Source organism: Entelurus aequoreus, linkage group LG03 (assembly GCF_033978785.1).
Source record: "Entelurus aequoreus isolate RoL-2023_Sb linkage group LG03, RoL_Eaeq_v1.1, whole genome shotgun sequence".
NCBI classification, from domain to species: Eukaryota; Metazoa; Chordata; class Actinopteri; order Syngnathiformes; family Syngnathidae; genus Entelurus; species Entelurus aequoreus.
In genome coordinates this window covers 69,039,420-69,056,112 of record NC_084733.1, presented here as the reverse complement: position 1 = coordinate 69,056,112, position 16,693 = coordinate 69,039,420, and the positions used below count along the sequence as shown (strand labels likewise).

The 16,693-nt window shown below is 38.0% G+C and overlaps 1 protein-coding gene across 4 annotated transcripts in view; it reads left to right on the top strand.

The window, feature by feature from the left end:
* rgma (repulsive guidance molecule BMP co-receptor a) overlaps positions 1 to 12,515 on the top strand; it is a 208,354-nt gene extending 195,839 nt beyond the window's left edge. For 3 of the 4 annotated variants that reach the window (XM_062042575.1, XM_062042573.1, XM_062042574.1), the window contains 3 exons: positions 322 to 437; positions 4,257 to 4,768; positions 11,158 to 12,515. In XM_062042575.1, the coding sequence (XP_061898559.1) occupies positions 356 to 437; positions 4,257 to 4,768; positions 11,158 to 11,841 (1,278 nt within the window). In that variant the 5' untranslated portion in view covers positions 322 to 355 and the 3' untranslated portion in view covers positions 11,842 to 12,515. Of the gene's footprint in view, positions 1 to 321; positions 438 to 567; positions 672 to 4,256; positions 4,769 to 11,157 lie in introns of those variants that run through there. The other variant, XM_062042576.1, reaches the window with a different exon arrangement.
* Positions 12,516 to 16,693: the final 4,178 nt, after the last annotated feature.

Genomic DNA, 16,693 nt, shown 5'->3' with positions numbered 1-16,693 from the left:
AGATGTAATTTGAACCGTGTGGAGGGTCTTTATGGAGGAGGGTGGGGGGGTCTATGCAGGCTGCAGTGATTGGCTCGGCGTGTCTCCTCTTCTCCCACCCCCGGCTTGCACACACACACTCGCGGCTTCTCCACACTCCCTCCGCCCGTCAAGGAAATAAATTACCTGCTCGCTTTCGCCAGTGTGCGTGGCTGACTTTATAGAAAGTTAAACACTTACCCGCAGCAGTGATGAGAGATGTTTACTGGACTACTTTGCTGTGTTTTCTCACCGCGGACTCTTCGGCTCTAACACTTCCCCGCTCTGTGGTTCCCTAACCAGGCAGAGGAGTGAAGGGCGACCCCGAGCTGGATGGATGGTTATGGGGGAAAGAGGCAGACCCTCGGCGCTTGACGTGTGCAGAGTCCTCGCCGTCTTTCTCTCACTCTTTCCTTCAGGTAAGACGTTTAATACTCGTAATTAGGGGAAATACATTAATTCAAACTTTCAACTCAAAACACACATTAGTTTTTACAAAAGGCGTTTTGAACAGGCGATAGTTGCCGCCACCAAAAGTGTTGCAAATCAACTAAAGTGTCGTAAAACACGGCTAATGCTAACTATTTATGCATTTCCGTAGCAATTAGTAGCGCTTAATGATTACAGATTGGAGGCGAAGTGCTGCTTTAAAAGTGAGAATTCTCTGTAATGTAATTGTTTTAGTCTTATATTATTCTTTTTTTGTAAGATTTAATAACCTAAAAGACCACCATAAGATGTTTTTGCAGCTTTGTTTTGTTAGGGGGATGGGGGCGTGCTTGCATGGGGTTTTTAACAGTAGCTCATGGAAAGTTAATGCTTTTTTCCCCCCTGAAAAGAAGACTGCTGAATGTTGAGCTTTTCTTTTTTATTGCTGTCTCTAAAACTAATTTGAAAAATGTGTGCTGAGGGAATTTGATACTTGGGGGAGCGCAGCCTTGCCCTATAAAACATTACATATTTTAATAATAGTGCTCCTGGATGCATGTAGGCTTCAACATAGCAAAACAATGACAGCCCCTTCTTTCTACTTACTGGGAATGTTTGCCGAAACCCTTATCAGTCCCCCTCTTAAATCACTTAGCGTCCAACAACAAGGTGATAACGTGCCGATAGTCCGACTGAGATTGTGTTATTATTGCCATGTGTTGAAAGGGACAGGTGCAGAGACAATGTTGTGTCTTATAGTCAGGGAATAGTGTATAAAAATTAAAAAAATTTTTTTTACTGCTGTTAGTAATATTGTTGTTATGCACCCTTTCTCCACACCCTGTGAGTGAAACCACTTACAGGCCTTTCAAATAAAAAAGCATCACTAGTCAAACATGGTGTCGCAACAGGCCGTGTGTTTGAAGAGCATTTCATGTCAAGAGTTGGCCGGATGTGGCTTTAACAGTGAGAGGCGACAAAGTACAGTCGATTAGTGTTTATTTGAGCTAAACGTATAGATTAGATCCCCAAATGGCGCCAAGTTTGTTTTTACTTTATTGATTTAACTAGGTGTTGAAAGGCAAATAAAGTTTCTTACTGGAAATAATAGAAATTATCTGTTCCAGGGTCAAACTATCACGATCTTGAACCTTTACCTGTTTAACATTTCACCGTTAACTGTCATTCCATTGTAAAAACATTTTTAAGGGGGAACTGCACTTTTGCCTATCATTCACAATCCCTAAGTAAGACAAGAACACTGTTTTTTTTTTTTTTAAGTATTCTAACTTGTAATATATGGCAAGTACGAGGTGGCTAACAATGCAGCTAATATTAATAAATGTTTCCTCCCAAAAAGACCTCTAAAAACATCCACTAACTACTCCATCTCTTGACCAAATTATTAACCAAGTATTAGTGATATTGTTATTATAAGCACTAACGCAGACAAACAATTTTCAGCGGCGCCGTGATCACAGAGAGCTATTTAGCTTATGCCATTATTATTATATATATTGACATATTTAGCCAGTGAGCTGCTGCTGCTGCATCGCCTCTAAGCTGGTAAAAGTTATTTCTAGTCTCTAAATCATTCCTCTCAACTGGATAGTGAAAGGGTGTGGCCATACACCGAAAAGTTGGTCAACTTTGACATCCAACTTATACCTGGAGATGGCGAGGAAAACACGAAAAGACACTCGTTTATGGAAATTGTTTTTCAACCCTTAGTGAGGATTATTATTAATTCTTCATCTAAACGGGAAGATATGAACATCCAATCAGTCCGTATGTCAGTGAGAGCAGATATTGTAAGTTGTTGTTTTTTTATGTCCATAATTTGTATTTATTGTCCAGCACTCAGCAATACCGCGACATGATGCTTAGTGTTTGTTTTGTTGAAGGAAAAAGTTGTGATGCGTTTTTAAAATAATACTTCGCCGTATGCTTAAAATGAGCAAAATACGTAAATATTACATGTTGTTATGAATGTGTCTGTTACTATATTACATATTAACTTACAGCATGTACCGTATTTTCTGGACCACAGGGCGCACCGGATTAAAAGGCGCACTGCCGATGAGCGGGTCTATTCAGGTCTTTTTTCATACAAAAGTCGCACCGGATTATAAAGCGCAATAAAGAGGTCATATTATGATTTTTTTCTAAATTTAAAACATTTCCTTGTGGTCTACATAACATAACACTCGACATCCATTGCTTTTGGTCTCCCCTAGAGGGGGCCGGGGGGGTTACCCACATATGCGGTCCTCTCCAAGGTTTCTCATAGTCATTCACCGACGTCCCACTGGGGTGAGTTTTTCCTTGCCCGTATGTGGGCTCTGTACCGAGGATGTCGTTGTGGCTTGTACAGCCCTTTGAGACACTTGTGATTTAGGGCTATATAAATAAACATTGATTGATTGATTGATAATGGTGGTTCTTTGGTCAAAATGTTGCATAGATTATGTTTTACAGACCATCTTCAAGTCGCTTTTTGACAGTCGCTTCAGGATGCGCCGTTTTGTGGACGGTCTTATTTACGTGGCTCACCTTCGACAGCGTCTTCTCCCCGTCATCTTTGTTGTACTCGTGTAGCGTGCAAGGACGGGGGTGGAAGAAGTGTCAAAGATGGAGCTAACTGTTTTAATGACATTCAGACTTTACTTAAATCAACAACGGAGCAGCATCTTCTCATCCGTGGATCACTCGTGCAACAACAACGGCTGAAATGTGTCCCGTGAAAAACTGTCCGACCGGAACTCTCTAGTAACTAAAGTTCCGTGGGTGAATTATGTAAATTCACTACACTGGTAGTTTTTAGCGCTTCCATAGCGAGATATAAGTTAGAACTTTACGCTACTTTATATTAGAAATGGAAACAGTGGAGGGTGAATGTCCCATAACAAGACGATAGTGAAAAAGAAGCTTATCGACTAAGGCATCGTCACAGACTACAGTGGCGGACGTGCGCAAATTTTCAGGACTTATGCAGATCTCAAATACACATCAGCAGGTACCAGAAGGTAAGAAAAGTTGCTTTTGCATAATATTGTGAAACAAAACGCGAGATAATATGTCTGCTAATGGGTGCCATTTTGCAGTCCTTATACACACACATCATAGTAATACTTGTATCTCTGAGTACGGTAGCCGTAATGGGCTGACAATCCATCAAGTGGTGCGGCTTCAAAGTGCTGTGTGTAATGTTCTTTATTTTCAATGGAACATTTAAAGTTTTGGTGTTATTTACTGGCGTCATATTGCAATCTCCATGTATCTCTTATATGTGACTGCTATCTACTGGTCACACTTATCATTACACCATGTACCAAATAAAATTGCTTCCAGGTCGGTAAGCACAACCAGAATTATTCCGTACATTAGGCGCACCGGGTTATGAGGCGTACTGACGATTTTTGAGAAATGAAAGGATTTTTAAGTGCGCCTTATAATCAGAAAAATACGGTACTATACACAATGTGGACGGAGGTTTCCGAAGTTTTTTAAAGCCCTTTACGGGCGGAATAGAGCAACTGCCATTACCTCTTGTTAGCTGACTTATGTTTGCGTTTATTTACAAGTTAGAGTGCATAAAAAAGGAAAACGTATGTGTTCTTGTCTTACATAACGATTGTGAGTGATAGGCAAAATTCCCACCGAAAAAGTGTAGTTCCCCTTTAAATGTAAACGTAATGAGTGTGCCAAGTTAACTACTGTATAACTATAACTCTCTGTGTGTATTCTTGTTCTTATCAATGGCACATATTTAGATAAATCACTGTTTTCACCTTGTTCTTCCATCACAGTGAGCCTGCAGTGCAAGATCCTCAAGTGCAACTCGGAATTTTGGGCCTCCACCGCCAACACCGGGCCCGAGGAAGAGTTTTGCACGGCGCTGCGTGCGTACAGCAGCTGCGTGCGACGCACCGCTCGTACGTGCAGAGGCGACTTGGCGTACCACTCGGCCCAGCATGGCATAGAGGATCTCATGAGCCAGCACAACTGCTCCAAGGAGGGACCCACGTCGCAACCCCGCGCCCGCACCCCGCTGCCCCCTGCGCCCCCGCCGCCCGACAGCCAGGAGCGCTCAGACGGGCCCGAGGTGTGTCACTACGAGCGTAGTCTTCTACGCAACGCGGCCGCACCGAACTTCACCCACTGTGGCTTCTTTGGCGACCCTCACCTGCGGACCTTCGGGGATGAGTTCCAGACGTGTAAGGTGGAGGGAGCCTGGCCGCTTATTCACAACAAATACCTGTCGGTGCAGGTGACCAACACCCCTGTGGTGCCAGGCTCTTCAGCGACTGCAACAAGCAAGGTCAGCTTCTTTTAGTTTACTATGTCTGTGCACTTACACGCTACATAAACATCACTCATTCACCAGTTGTTAATGATAATCGCCACCATGCATGAATTACCTGGCGGGGCACGATGGGTGTTTTCCACTGGACTGCCATTTATCTGTGGCATTGGGTTGCTAAATTTGCATGATTGGCTCCTGAAACTGACGTATGGAATTATTGACCACACTGGGGTTCTGGTCAGAGAACACAAAGTCATCAGATGGACTCATCAATTTTAATTGTGGACCTTGAAGTGTACACTAGTGGTGCTTTGATTAGTCGACATTGTTGACAAAAATCAATAACGCAATTTGTTACCGACGAATGTTCACAATCCATGACGGTTACGTCATAACATGTGTTTTTAAGGACGAACATGCGCGAGTCGGTGTGATCAGTGACAGGCAAGCGAAACACTGACACTGAAAATATCGAGAGTATTGGAACATTTCACCCTAAAAAGGTGAAACTGAACTGAATAACTGGCAAATATGTCGCAAATTATTTATGGCAGTGATAAGGAATAATTTAAATCTGGAGGATGTGGTATCCGATAGTTAGCTAGCAAGCTAACTAGTGAATTGTATGAAAAATAGCTTTAACTATCATTTTAAAAATTAGTCTATGTACATTTGTGCATGTTTCTAAACATATTTCTGAGGAAGCTCCATAGATTTGATGTTTTGTCGTTTGTTTTTATCGCTGCTATTTGGACCGTCTCTTGTTTACATAAAAATTGATAAATAGTTTTTGTAGGAATTTGCCTGTCCTTGCTTTTAAATGGATGAGAGCTTAATATTTTTCACGTTATTAATTTGTAGCAGCACAGTTCATTAACAAATATTTCTGAGTAAAGTACAGTGTTCCCTCGATTATCGCAGAGGTTACGTTCCAAACCACCACCCCCTATTTTAGGCTATTTTATGATTTTTGTGACTATTATATGCCCTCTTCACAGTTTTCATGCACACATAAACATTTGCTATTCTCTTAAAGACCTCATACACTCCAAAGCCTGCTTAATTTTAACATGTAAACTTAAATGGGTACTCAAAGGTACTTTAAAATCACTGAGACTATAGTAGGTAAACCACAAAGTGGGAAGGGAACACTAGTCATTTTATTGCCTTCATTGTTATTTAGCGCATACCTAAAAATATCTCAAGCTGAATCTAAAAGCCAATGTCTAAATTAGAGCGACTGAATAGGTGTATGCCTTATAATCTGTTTGGTCGAATAATTAAGATAGTCAATGACTCGTTGACTATCAAAATAGTCGTTATGGCTGCAGCCCTAATGTACACATGGTTTAAAATCTATTTGTATGGGAAACACTCTATACAGTGGAATCCCCCACGCCCCAAAATGAGGGTTATATACATGCAGGTGATCCCATAGTACTCGCTACTCCGAGCTTTTCTTCTTGACACTCACACAAACTAGTGAGTGGAGAGGTGCAGTGGCCAACTCGGGAGAAAAGGGGGTTTGTAAATTTTGTAAGGCAGCTAAAAATTATAATATACTTTTTTGTGGGTTATTTCAATTATAATAAAAACTTGATTTAAAAAAATATTGTATTTATTTTGTCTTTGAGTTTGTACTAGACATTTTCAGGATCGTCTTAGTCATTTTATATTTGTGTTAAGGGTGTAATGATATGAAACTTTCATATCATGGTTAATGTGCTCAAAAAGTACTTACACACACTGTAATCTTTTGATCAAGTTATTTTTTGAATAACTTAATAAAAAAGACATACTGTTAGAAAACTCACAATTTGGCGTGTTTTGTGTTTCTTCTGCTCTACTATAGTTGTTTTAAATAGTGGTTTGTACTGTAGCACTTTAAGATCTATTTAAATGAAAAGTGCATAACAAATTAAATCAAGTATTTATTTTTTCTGCCGTGCGTTGTGGCGTCCTACTCTGTTCAACGGTCCTTGAACGCATCGTACAAATACCTCTGAGTATAGAACGATCACTCTGTTCTAAGAGAACACAGCTTGCATGTTCAATGTACACAATTAAATATCTTAGTTGCTCAGACAGAAATGTGTTTATATACGTTCAAATTGGGGTATGTCGTTTCTTAATGTATTCATGTTAACATTTAAGCTAACAAGCTGGCGCCAGTCAGTCCGTGAGTTTATCGAAGTACAGCTATCAGTCACGGTCTTTCGGTCATCAATTAATACATTCAAAACGTTAATACTAACAGTTGGGCGCTTTACCGCGGTTATCATTATTATTATTATCACTATTGCTACATCCCTAGCTTGTGTCAATGCGATAACGTCACTCATTACACCTGTACAATCTAATCAAATACAATAGTTGCCTTTACAAATATATGATAATGTAATTAGATGTAAAATATGTTGATTACTTTATTTCGCTACATACCGGAGAAAGGAAAAATATTCAAAACAGGCCTCCGTGTGATGCAGCACAGTTCCACACACCAACGCAAACTAATAAACATTATTTATTTTGTGCTTTCTAATATTTTGCCCCTCTGAAAAAAGTATGATAAACGTCTCAAAACTGAGCATTGTTTTAATCTTTATTAGTTAATTGTTAGTATTAAGAATTGGTGTAATGAATGATTAATTAGGGTGTTGGAATAGATTAATAGTCGATTATCCAAGGCTATTATTATTGTACCAGGAGTGCTTCATCAAAATTATTGACACCAGGCTCCATTTTGACTTGGCATGAAGCCAACAGTGAGCGCCTTTCTTCTTCCACCCTCTGTCGGTCGCCATTGGCGCTGTACTGTTTAATGGCCGCACGAGAGATTCTCTCAGCAATTACTGTCCACTTTGCAGCTTATCATAACAGAATTCTTCTAATCACTTCTGTGTTTACAGTCTGAGGAGGAATCATTTTGTGCAATCAAAGTCTCTTAATGACGCTCTATTAAGCATTTAGTTCTCCTTTCAGCTGCAGAAGTAATTCCATGAGATTTTCCGAGATTTTTCTTTTTTAGGAGCTTGCCTGTGGACAAAGAGAAAACCAGGCAGTGAGCCAAAGGCACCTGTGCAAACAATCTGCGAGAGGATCAGCCTCAGCAGAGCGTTTGAGCTACAAACTGTCATGGTGGCTACGACGGAATAGCATTCATTTGTCTTAATTTTCTATAACAAATGAACGCCTCTGCAAGTCTTGGTATCATCACTATCTGGTGTTCAGAATGCTAACCACTCTGTCTTAATTAACTGCAGTGGGTTTATAAATGGATCAGTCCACTCCCCTGAGCACAGTTCTGGGGTTCACTGGCAGGTTTTTCGCTATGAATGGCTCGTCTTTGTGTCTGCACACTGAGACCCGATTTTTACCGTGGCTCAGACGGCTGTTTTGCTTTGGAAGGCGTTTACCTTGGCCTCACCCCTCGCTCGCCCCCATGCCGAGCCACCGCTGGAACGCAACTCTTGAGTCGAGTAGGTGGCACACTTTGTACATTCCTAATAAGTCCAAGCACTTTCCAGCCTAATTCCCATTTAAAAAAAAATGTTTTTCCAAAATAAATAATGTAAATATTAGGGATTTAACGGTATCAAATGTCACTGTACGATAATATCACATGTTATTGCGGTATATGTGCAAAAAAAAACTTTGTAAAATGCCATAGTGTGGAAAATTAAGTGTGGCAGGAAAGTTTAAGATAAACACACTTACTGTAATTGAACACAAACATAATGCTAAAATGTTCTAGTCATATTTATTACTACAAAACAAGTTTTTTGTGTGTTTTTTTAACATATGCTGTCCAGACACTCAGGCAAACAACAAGTATTTTCTAAGTGCAAATATTAGTAACATCTACTGTTTTAACTGTTAAATCGTAAATAAAAAATGAATACAATGATTTGCAAATCCTTTTCAACCTATATTCAATTGAATAGACTGCAAAGACAAGATACTTAACGTTCGAACTGAAAAACTTTTTTGCAAATATTAGCTCATTTGGAATTTGATGCCTGCAACATGATTCAAACAAGCTGACACAAGTGGCAAAAAAGACTGAGAAAGTTGAGGAATCCTCAACAAACACTTATTTGGAACATCTCACAAGTGAACAGGCTAATTAGGAACAGGTGGGTGCCATGATTGGGCATAAAAGCAGCTTCCATGAAACGCTCAGTCATTCACACACAAGGAACGGGGCGTGGGTCACCACTTTGTGAACAAAGGCACGAGCAAATTGTTGAACAGTTTAAGAACATTTGTCAACGAGCTATTGCAAGGAATTTAGGGATTTCACCATCTACCGTCCATAATATCATCAAAAGGTTCAGAGAATCTGGAGAAATCACAGCACGTAAGCGATGATATTGCATCAAAAACCAACATCAGTGTGTAAAGGATATCACCACATGGGCTCAGGAACACGTCAGAAAACCACTGTCAGTAACTACAGTTGGTCGCTACATCTGTAAGTGCAACTTAAAACTCTACTATGCAAAGCGAAAGCCATTTATCAACAACACCCAGAAACGCCGCCGGCTTCGCTGGGCCCGAGCTCATCTAAGATGGACTGATGCAAAGTGTAAAAGTGTTCTTTGGTCTGATGAGTCCACATTTCAAATTGTTTTTGGAAACTGTGGACGTCGTGTCCTCCGAAACCACGAGGAAAAGAACCATCCGGATTGTTCTAGGCGCAAAGTTGAAAAGCCAGCATCTGTGATGGTATGGGGGTGTATTAATGCCCAAGGCATGGGTAACTTACACATCTGTGAAGGCGCCATTAATGCTGAAAGGTACATACAGGTTTTGGAGCAACATATGTTGCCATCCAAGCAACGTTATCATGGACGCCCCTGCTTATTTCAGCAAGACAATGCCAAGCCACGTGTTACAACAGCGTGGCTTCATAGTAAAAGAGTACAGGTACTAGACTGGCCTGCCTGTAGTCCAGACCTGTCTCCCATTGAAAATGTGTGCCGCACTATGAAGCCTAAAATACCACAACTGAGACCCCCAGACTGTTGAACAACTTAAGCTGTACATCAAGCAAGAATGGGAAATAATTTCCTGTGAAAAGCTTAAAAAATATGTATCGTCAGTTCCCAAATGTTGTTAAAAAGAAAGGCCATGTAACACAGTGGTAAAAATGCCCCTGTGCCAACTTTTTTGCAATGTGTTGCTGCCATTAAATTCTAAGTTAATGATTTTTTGCAAAATAAAATGTAGTTTCTCAGTTCGAACAATAAGTATCTTATCTTTGCAGTCTATTCAATTGAATATAAGTTGAAAATGATTTGCAAATCATTGTATTCTGTTTTTATTCACGAATTACACAACGTGCCAACTTCACTGGTTTTGGGTTTTGTATATACACACATATACAGTATATACACACGTATGTATATATATATATATATACATATATATGTACATATATACAGTATATACACATATATATATATATATATATATATATATATACATATACACATGTATATACATATATTATGTACTTATATACATTATATATATATGCATATATACAGTATATATATATATATATATATCTATATATATATATATATATATAGATATATATATATATATATAAACTCACATTTAAAAACCAGAAATGACGCAATACTGCATCTCAGCAGCCAAAGGAGCATTTTGTACATATCATTAATAATTAAATATAACATATGTATAATACATAACAATAATACACAATATAGAAATGATACACAATATAATTATTTAAAATGTATAAATAATCGATTTTTATTCATAGCGGGTTTTATTCATTAGATTAAAAAAATAAAACATTGAAAAACCTGAGGTGTGCAAACGTAGCACCTTCGTACTTTTCTTCTTTCTTGAATTCAATGGTGTTTCCCACCTTCTTTATCAAAGGGCTGGAACTCGCAACTTTCTTTGGCCCCCTGGTGTCATATTCAATAATAAAAAACCTGCACGTTTTTTGCCACTTATTGAGTCGTACAAAAACCAAGACTATACTAAAACGAGGAGTTTTTTGTTGGAAATCCTAAATTGTGGTGTATAATAATAATAATAATAATAATAATACCTGGGATTTATATAGCGCTTTTTTAAGTACCCAAAGTCGCTTTACATGTTAAAAACCCATCATTCATTCACACCTGGTGGTGGTAAGCTACTTTCGTAGCCACAGCTGCCCTGGGGTAGTCTGACGGAGTATGGTGTATGGAAACCAATTAATTATTTGGCTACTTGAGACGTGAGGTTTTGTGTGACAATTGTACAACTCAGCCATTTTGTACTTAGTAGCCTGGACAGACATGGTTGGCGCTCCTTCCGAGGTCTGCTTTTGGTTCTGATATTGCCTAATCGTGTTTTTTTTTCTTCCTCTGTCGCAGCTGACAATCATATTCAAGAACTTCCAGGAATGCGTGGACCAGAAGATGTACCACGCCGAGACGGACGAACTCCCGGCGGCGTTCGCCGACGGCTCAAAGAACGGCGGTGAGCGCCACGGCGCCAATGCCCTGCGCGTGGTGGAGAAGGCGCCCGGGCAGCACGTGGAGATCCAGGCGCGCTACATTGGGACCACCATAGTGGTGCGCCAGGTGGGCCGCTACCTGACTTTCGCCGTGCGCATGCCCGAGGAGGTGGTCAACTCGGTGGAGGAGGACGACAACCAGGACTTGTACTTGTGTCTGCACGGCTGTCCCGCCAACCAGCGCATCCACTTGAAGAACGTGAGGGCTCAGAGCGCGGCTCGGACCAGAGGCTTCACCTACCAGAGCGCCAAGGCCAAGTGTAAGGAGCGTCTTCCCGTGGAGGACCTCTACTTCCAGTCCTGCGTCTTCGACCTGCTGTCCTCCGGGGACATCAACTTCACCATGGCCGCCTACTACGCCCTGGAGGACGTGAAGATGCTGCACTCCAACAGCAAGCGCTACCACATCTTCCAGAAGGACGCCTTCCCCAGTAACGCCGCGTCGGAGAGGCGGGGCAAAGACGCGGCGTCGCTGGTCTCGGTCCTCGCCGCCATCCTCTTGTGGACCGAGTGCTGCACCGTCGCTCTAACGCCACTTTAGGACGCCGTTTGTGGGGGAAGTCCACCTGGGATGATATCACTGGAGACAAATCTTGTCCACGGACTCGTGACAGGACAGGCTTTTTGGTTTCATTTTCACTTTCAAAGCCTGAGCCAGGTCGCTGTGCAGACCAGTCAGATTTTGACTGTTGTGTGTTTTGTGGGTGCAGGAGCCACCGGAACTAAAACCTTCTACGGCGGGAAGAGAACATTGTGTTGTTGTTGTTTGTGACGTGAATGTAGACAACAGGAGAAGACACAAGAAAAACTTCTAAGGTTTACAGACTACGGCGCTTCTTTAACATGAGGGTGGTTACTCAACCGCAGAGAGTGCCAGGCGCCGCCTATTACTTTTCACGAGTAACTGTTCACAACAAGATTTTATTATATGCAGTACTGTGCAACGAGCAGCTTTACAGATGCCACGTCCCGCCTGCAGGCGGAGTATAGTTTTTAAAAGATGGCCGACAACGTCGATATCGCAGCCTCCTGCAGTAACAATACAGTGGAACCTCTATTTACAAACTCAATTGGTTCTTGAACATGGTTCGTAAACAGAAAGGCTTGTATAGTGAAGCATTTTCCTGTAAGAAACAATGTGAACTTGAATAATTAGTTCTAGCCTCGACACAAGTCCCTATTTTACTAGGAGAATGCACAATTTGAAGGCCCTATATACAGTATGTATATATATATATACATATATATATATATATATATATATATATATATATATATATGTACACAATGTGTATATATATGCACAAATGTGTATATACATATATACACATTTGTGTAAATATATACACGTGTAAATATATATATGTACACATATGTGTATATATATATGTATACTGTGTATATATATATACAGTATATATATATATATACACATGTGTATATATACACATTTGTGTAAATATCTATGTATATATATATATATATATATATATACATATGTGTATATATACACATGTAAATATATATGTATATATATATACGTATGTGTAAATATATACACACGTGTAAATATAGATGTATTTCTATATACGTATGTGTTAATACATTATATATATATATATATATATATATATATATATATATATATATATATATATATATATATATATATATATATATACATATATATATATATATATATATATATATATATATATATACACGTATGTGTAAATATATACACATGTGCAAATATAGATGTATTTCTATATACGTATGTGTTCTAAGTCCAAGTCCACAGCAATTCCCTCCTTCTTTCCAGGCTAGTTTGTTGGCTTTTTTTTTGGACCCATATTGAGTTAAAAAACGAGACAAAACTTGGTGAACGGCGAGAAAAGAAACACACGCTGAAGCACTGAGAAGTGGCGGTTGAGTAATGGAGCGTAGACAAAATGTCCGCACCCCGGGTTTAGCGTACTGCACAGGGAGCTATAGCAGCGCCCGAAGGCTTCTGGTGGCACACAAAACGAATGAATCAAACGTTTGCAAACTGGTGTTCAGAAATCAAGGTTCCACTGTATAATATTTGCTATGTTAATATGATAGAAACATTTCAAAAGGCTCCTATTTTCGGTGTATTTTCTCAAAACTATTACAAATATACTTTCTAATTTACTGTTACTTTACGTTGGTTTTGGGAGATACTACAAATTTGAGTATCGATCCAATACCAAGCGGTCGCAGGGGCAGTATCAGTATTTCCTGAGATTGAAAACAAAAGATTTTGTGAGAGTAAAAACTATCAATGTAACGATGTGTACTGATACTATACTTGGTATCGTTACTGTCAATATTTATATCGGTCCGTTTGCCTTTTGTTTACTCTCAAAAGCTGTAGTTCGTGAATGATACGGTGTCACGACATGACAATAGTATAAAAGTGTATCGTTGGTATCGTCTGTATCGCACAACACTCGGCCTGTCAATGGAGGCAAGGAGTCTATTGGAGCAGAGGCCATTATCAGAGGAAGTACAACACTGCGCATGTGTACTCCATTGCTCTTCTTAGTGTGCTGTTTGATGTGTGTGCGCAGTTTATTTTAACACTGAAGTATTTGTCTGGCCTCACTGCTGCCCCCCTGTGGTGAAGTATGGCAACAACAGCATCGTCTCAATGATTGTAATGTAGTGTGGTGTTTGTAGATTGTACTGTAACATTTCTATATTGTGTGAGATTGTACATCGTGTGTGTGTTTGTGTCTGTGTGTGAGTTGTGTTGTGTTGAATAGCATTTACAGGTTGTTTTGTTTTTGTGAATGTGAAATTGAATTCTTTTTCAACAAAAAAAAAAGATATTTTGCAAAAGCATGAGCAGCCTAAAAGAGAATATCTTCAAGCAGTAAACAAGAAGAGAATTTTTTAAAGTTGCTCATGTTTTTGTTTTGCTTTTTTTTATCATTTTAAAGCACTTTATGTTTGACTTTTTTTTTTTTTTTAATCTTGCTCTTGTGTTGAAAAATGTGTCAAATGCATTTAAAATGGAAAATAATAGAACAAAGTAACAGCCTAAAAGATCAAAATGTATTTGTATGTAAAAAAAAATGTGGTGCAGCAAACACCATCTGTTTATAATGTAAATTTATTTATTGAATTAAAAAAAGTGTCTTGTAAATGACGTGCACCTTGTCTGGTCATTTGAAAAAATAGGTGCTCTGCCGCCCCCTGGTGGACATTGGAGGACATTGACAAAGACCATTATATTTAATGTTGTATGATTACAACTACACGTCATTGAATATATAAATCAGCCGTGGAATAATAATAAACAATATGTTTAATAATATTATTAAGCAGGTAATCAAATTATATTCAATGACGTATAAATATAAAGTAAAATGTCTTGTTATACATAATTCAGTCATGAAATAATATTTAAAAAAAATTGAGTATAATTATCTAAAATAGTTTTTCCTCATTTAATCATTTAGCAGGTAATTCAATTACAATTAATGTTGTGTAGTTACAGTTGAAAATGCCGTGAAATAGTATAAAAATCAGTTATGGAATAATTAAAAAACAAATGGGTTCAATATCATCTGAAGTTATGTTTCACTATTTCATGATTTAGCAAATACTTACATTGTATTTAACGATATAATTACAATTTAAAGGGGCATGGGTCATATATAAATCAGTCAGAGATTAATCATACAAAAAAAAAAATTATATAATTTCCAAAAATTATATTCCACCCTTTAAGTCAAAGAAACAATCAAATAAATGTAAAATATATAAATATGTAATGGAAAATAATTAAAAAAAACAAAGCTTTAATATGATAAACTAAAATTATATTACACCATTTAACTATTTAGCAAATAAATTATATTCATTCTGATTTAGAATGTCATAAACAATTGGTTCAATATTATCTAGTTATATTGCACAATTGAATTGGCAGGTGATTACATTTTAATGATGTATAAATGTAATTGAAAAAGAAAATATGTAAGTCAGTCATGGAATAATAAAAAAACAACGTTTGGTATAACAATCTAAGATTATATTTCACCATCCAATTGTTTAGCAGGTAATTAACATATTTATTTATGTATAATTACAGCTGAAAAGCTCATAATATATATAAATCCGTCATTAAATAATAAAAAGTAGTTTAATATCTAGTTAGATTTTACCATTTAATTATTTACTTTTTTAATGACATAATTACAGTTGAAAAGGCCATGAGATATATAAATCAGTAATCAGTAATGAAATAATTAAAAACAAATGTTTAAAAGGTAAATATATACAACAAATATGATATAATTACCTCAAAGTATAATCCAACAATCCATCCATCCATTCATTTTCTACCGCTTGTCCCTTTTGGGGTCGCGGGGGATGCTGGAGCCTATCTATCCACCATTTACTAATTAGTAGATTAACGGGTTGTGTTTAATTATTTATAATTATAATGTGAGCGTGAATGTTGACTGTCTATCTGTGTTGGCCCTGCGATGAGGTGGCGAATTGTCCAGGGTGTACCCCGCCTTCCACCCGAATGCAGCTGAGATAGGCTCCAGCACCCCCCGCGACCCCGAAAGGGACAAGCAGTTGAAGATGTATGGATGGATAATTGAAAATTATATCAAATATATAAATCTGTCACAGAACAACACAAAAAAATCTATATAATTATCTAAAATTATATTTCACCATTTAATTATTTAGCAGATAATTAAATGTTATTTAATCATGATTAATTACAATTACAAAGGTAATTAAATATATAAGTTGGTTATTGAATAGTTAAATGAAATTCAATTCCATTTTAACCATTTAATTTATTTAGCCGACTTTTAAATATTTATTTCACAACTAAGATTCTAACAAACAATTATTTAAAACACATTTAAATAATGCATATTTTATCAATTTAATTGCCTTCATATTCATTTTTGGCACCGAAAAAATATTGATCAAACATTTTTTCAAATCCCTAAAAGTTGGAGAATCTTTGGGCAGAAGAAGCATGTGAAGCTTTTTCAATTTTAGTAGAAATGTTCTATTGAAAATGAAATGTTTATGGTGTCCAGACAATCTTCCGGCATCTTCAATTTGGCCCGCGAGACTGACTGGATGAGTTCAACAAGCAAAATGGCTGGGTTTGCATATAAAATGTAAATATCTGGCAATTTGGTGCCTTTATAAGGCCACATTGGGGTCAACAGCTGTAACCCCGGCCAGTGACCATGGAGCGTACTTTTTAAAAGTCCCTTGCGCAGCAATTATTTATATGTCCCAATCCAAACAACCTTCCCTAGTCATGGCGCAGAATATTAACTTCAACCAGCACAAAAAGTCAACAAATACATCACACATAACTCAAT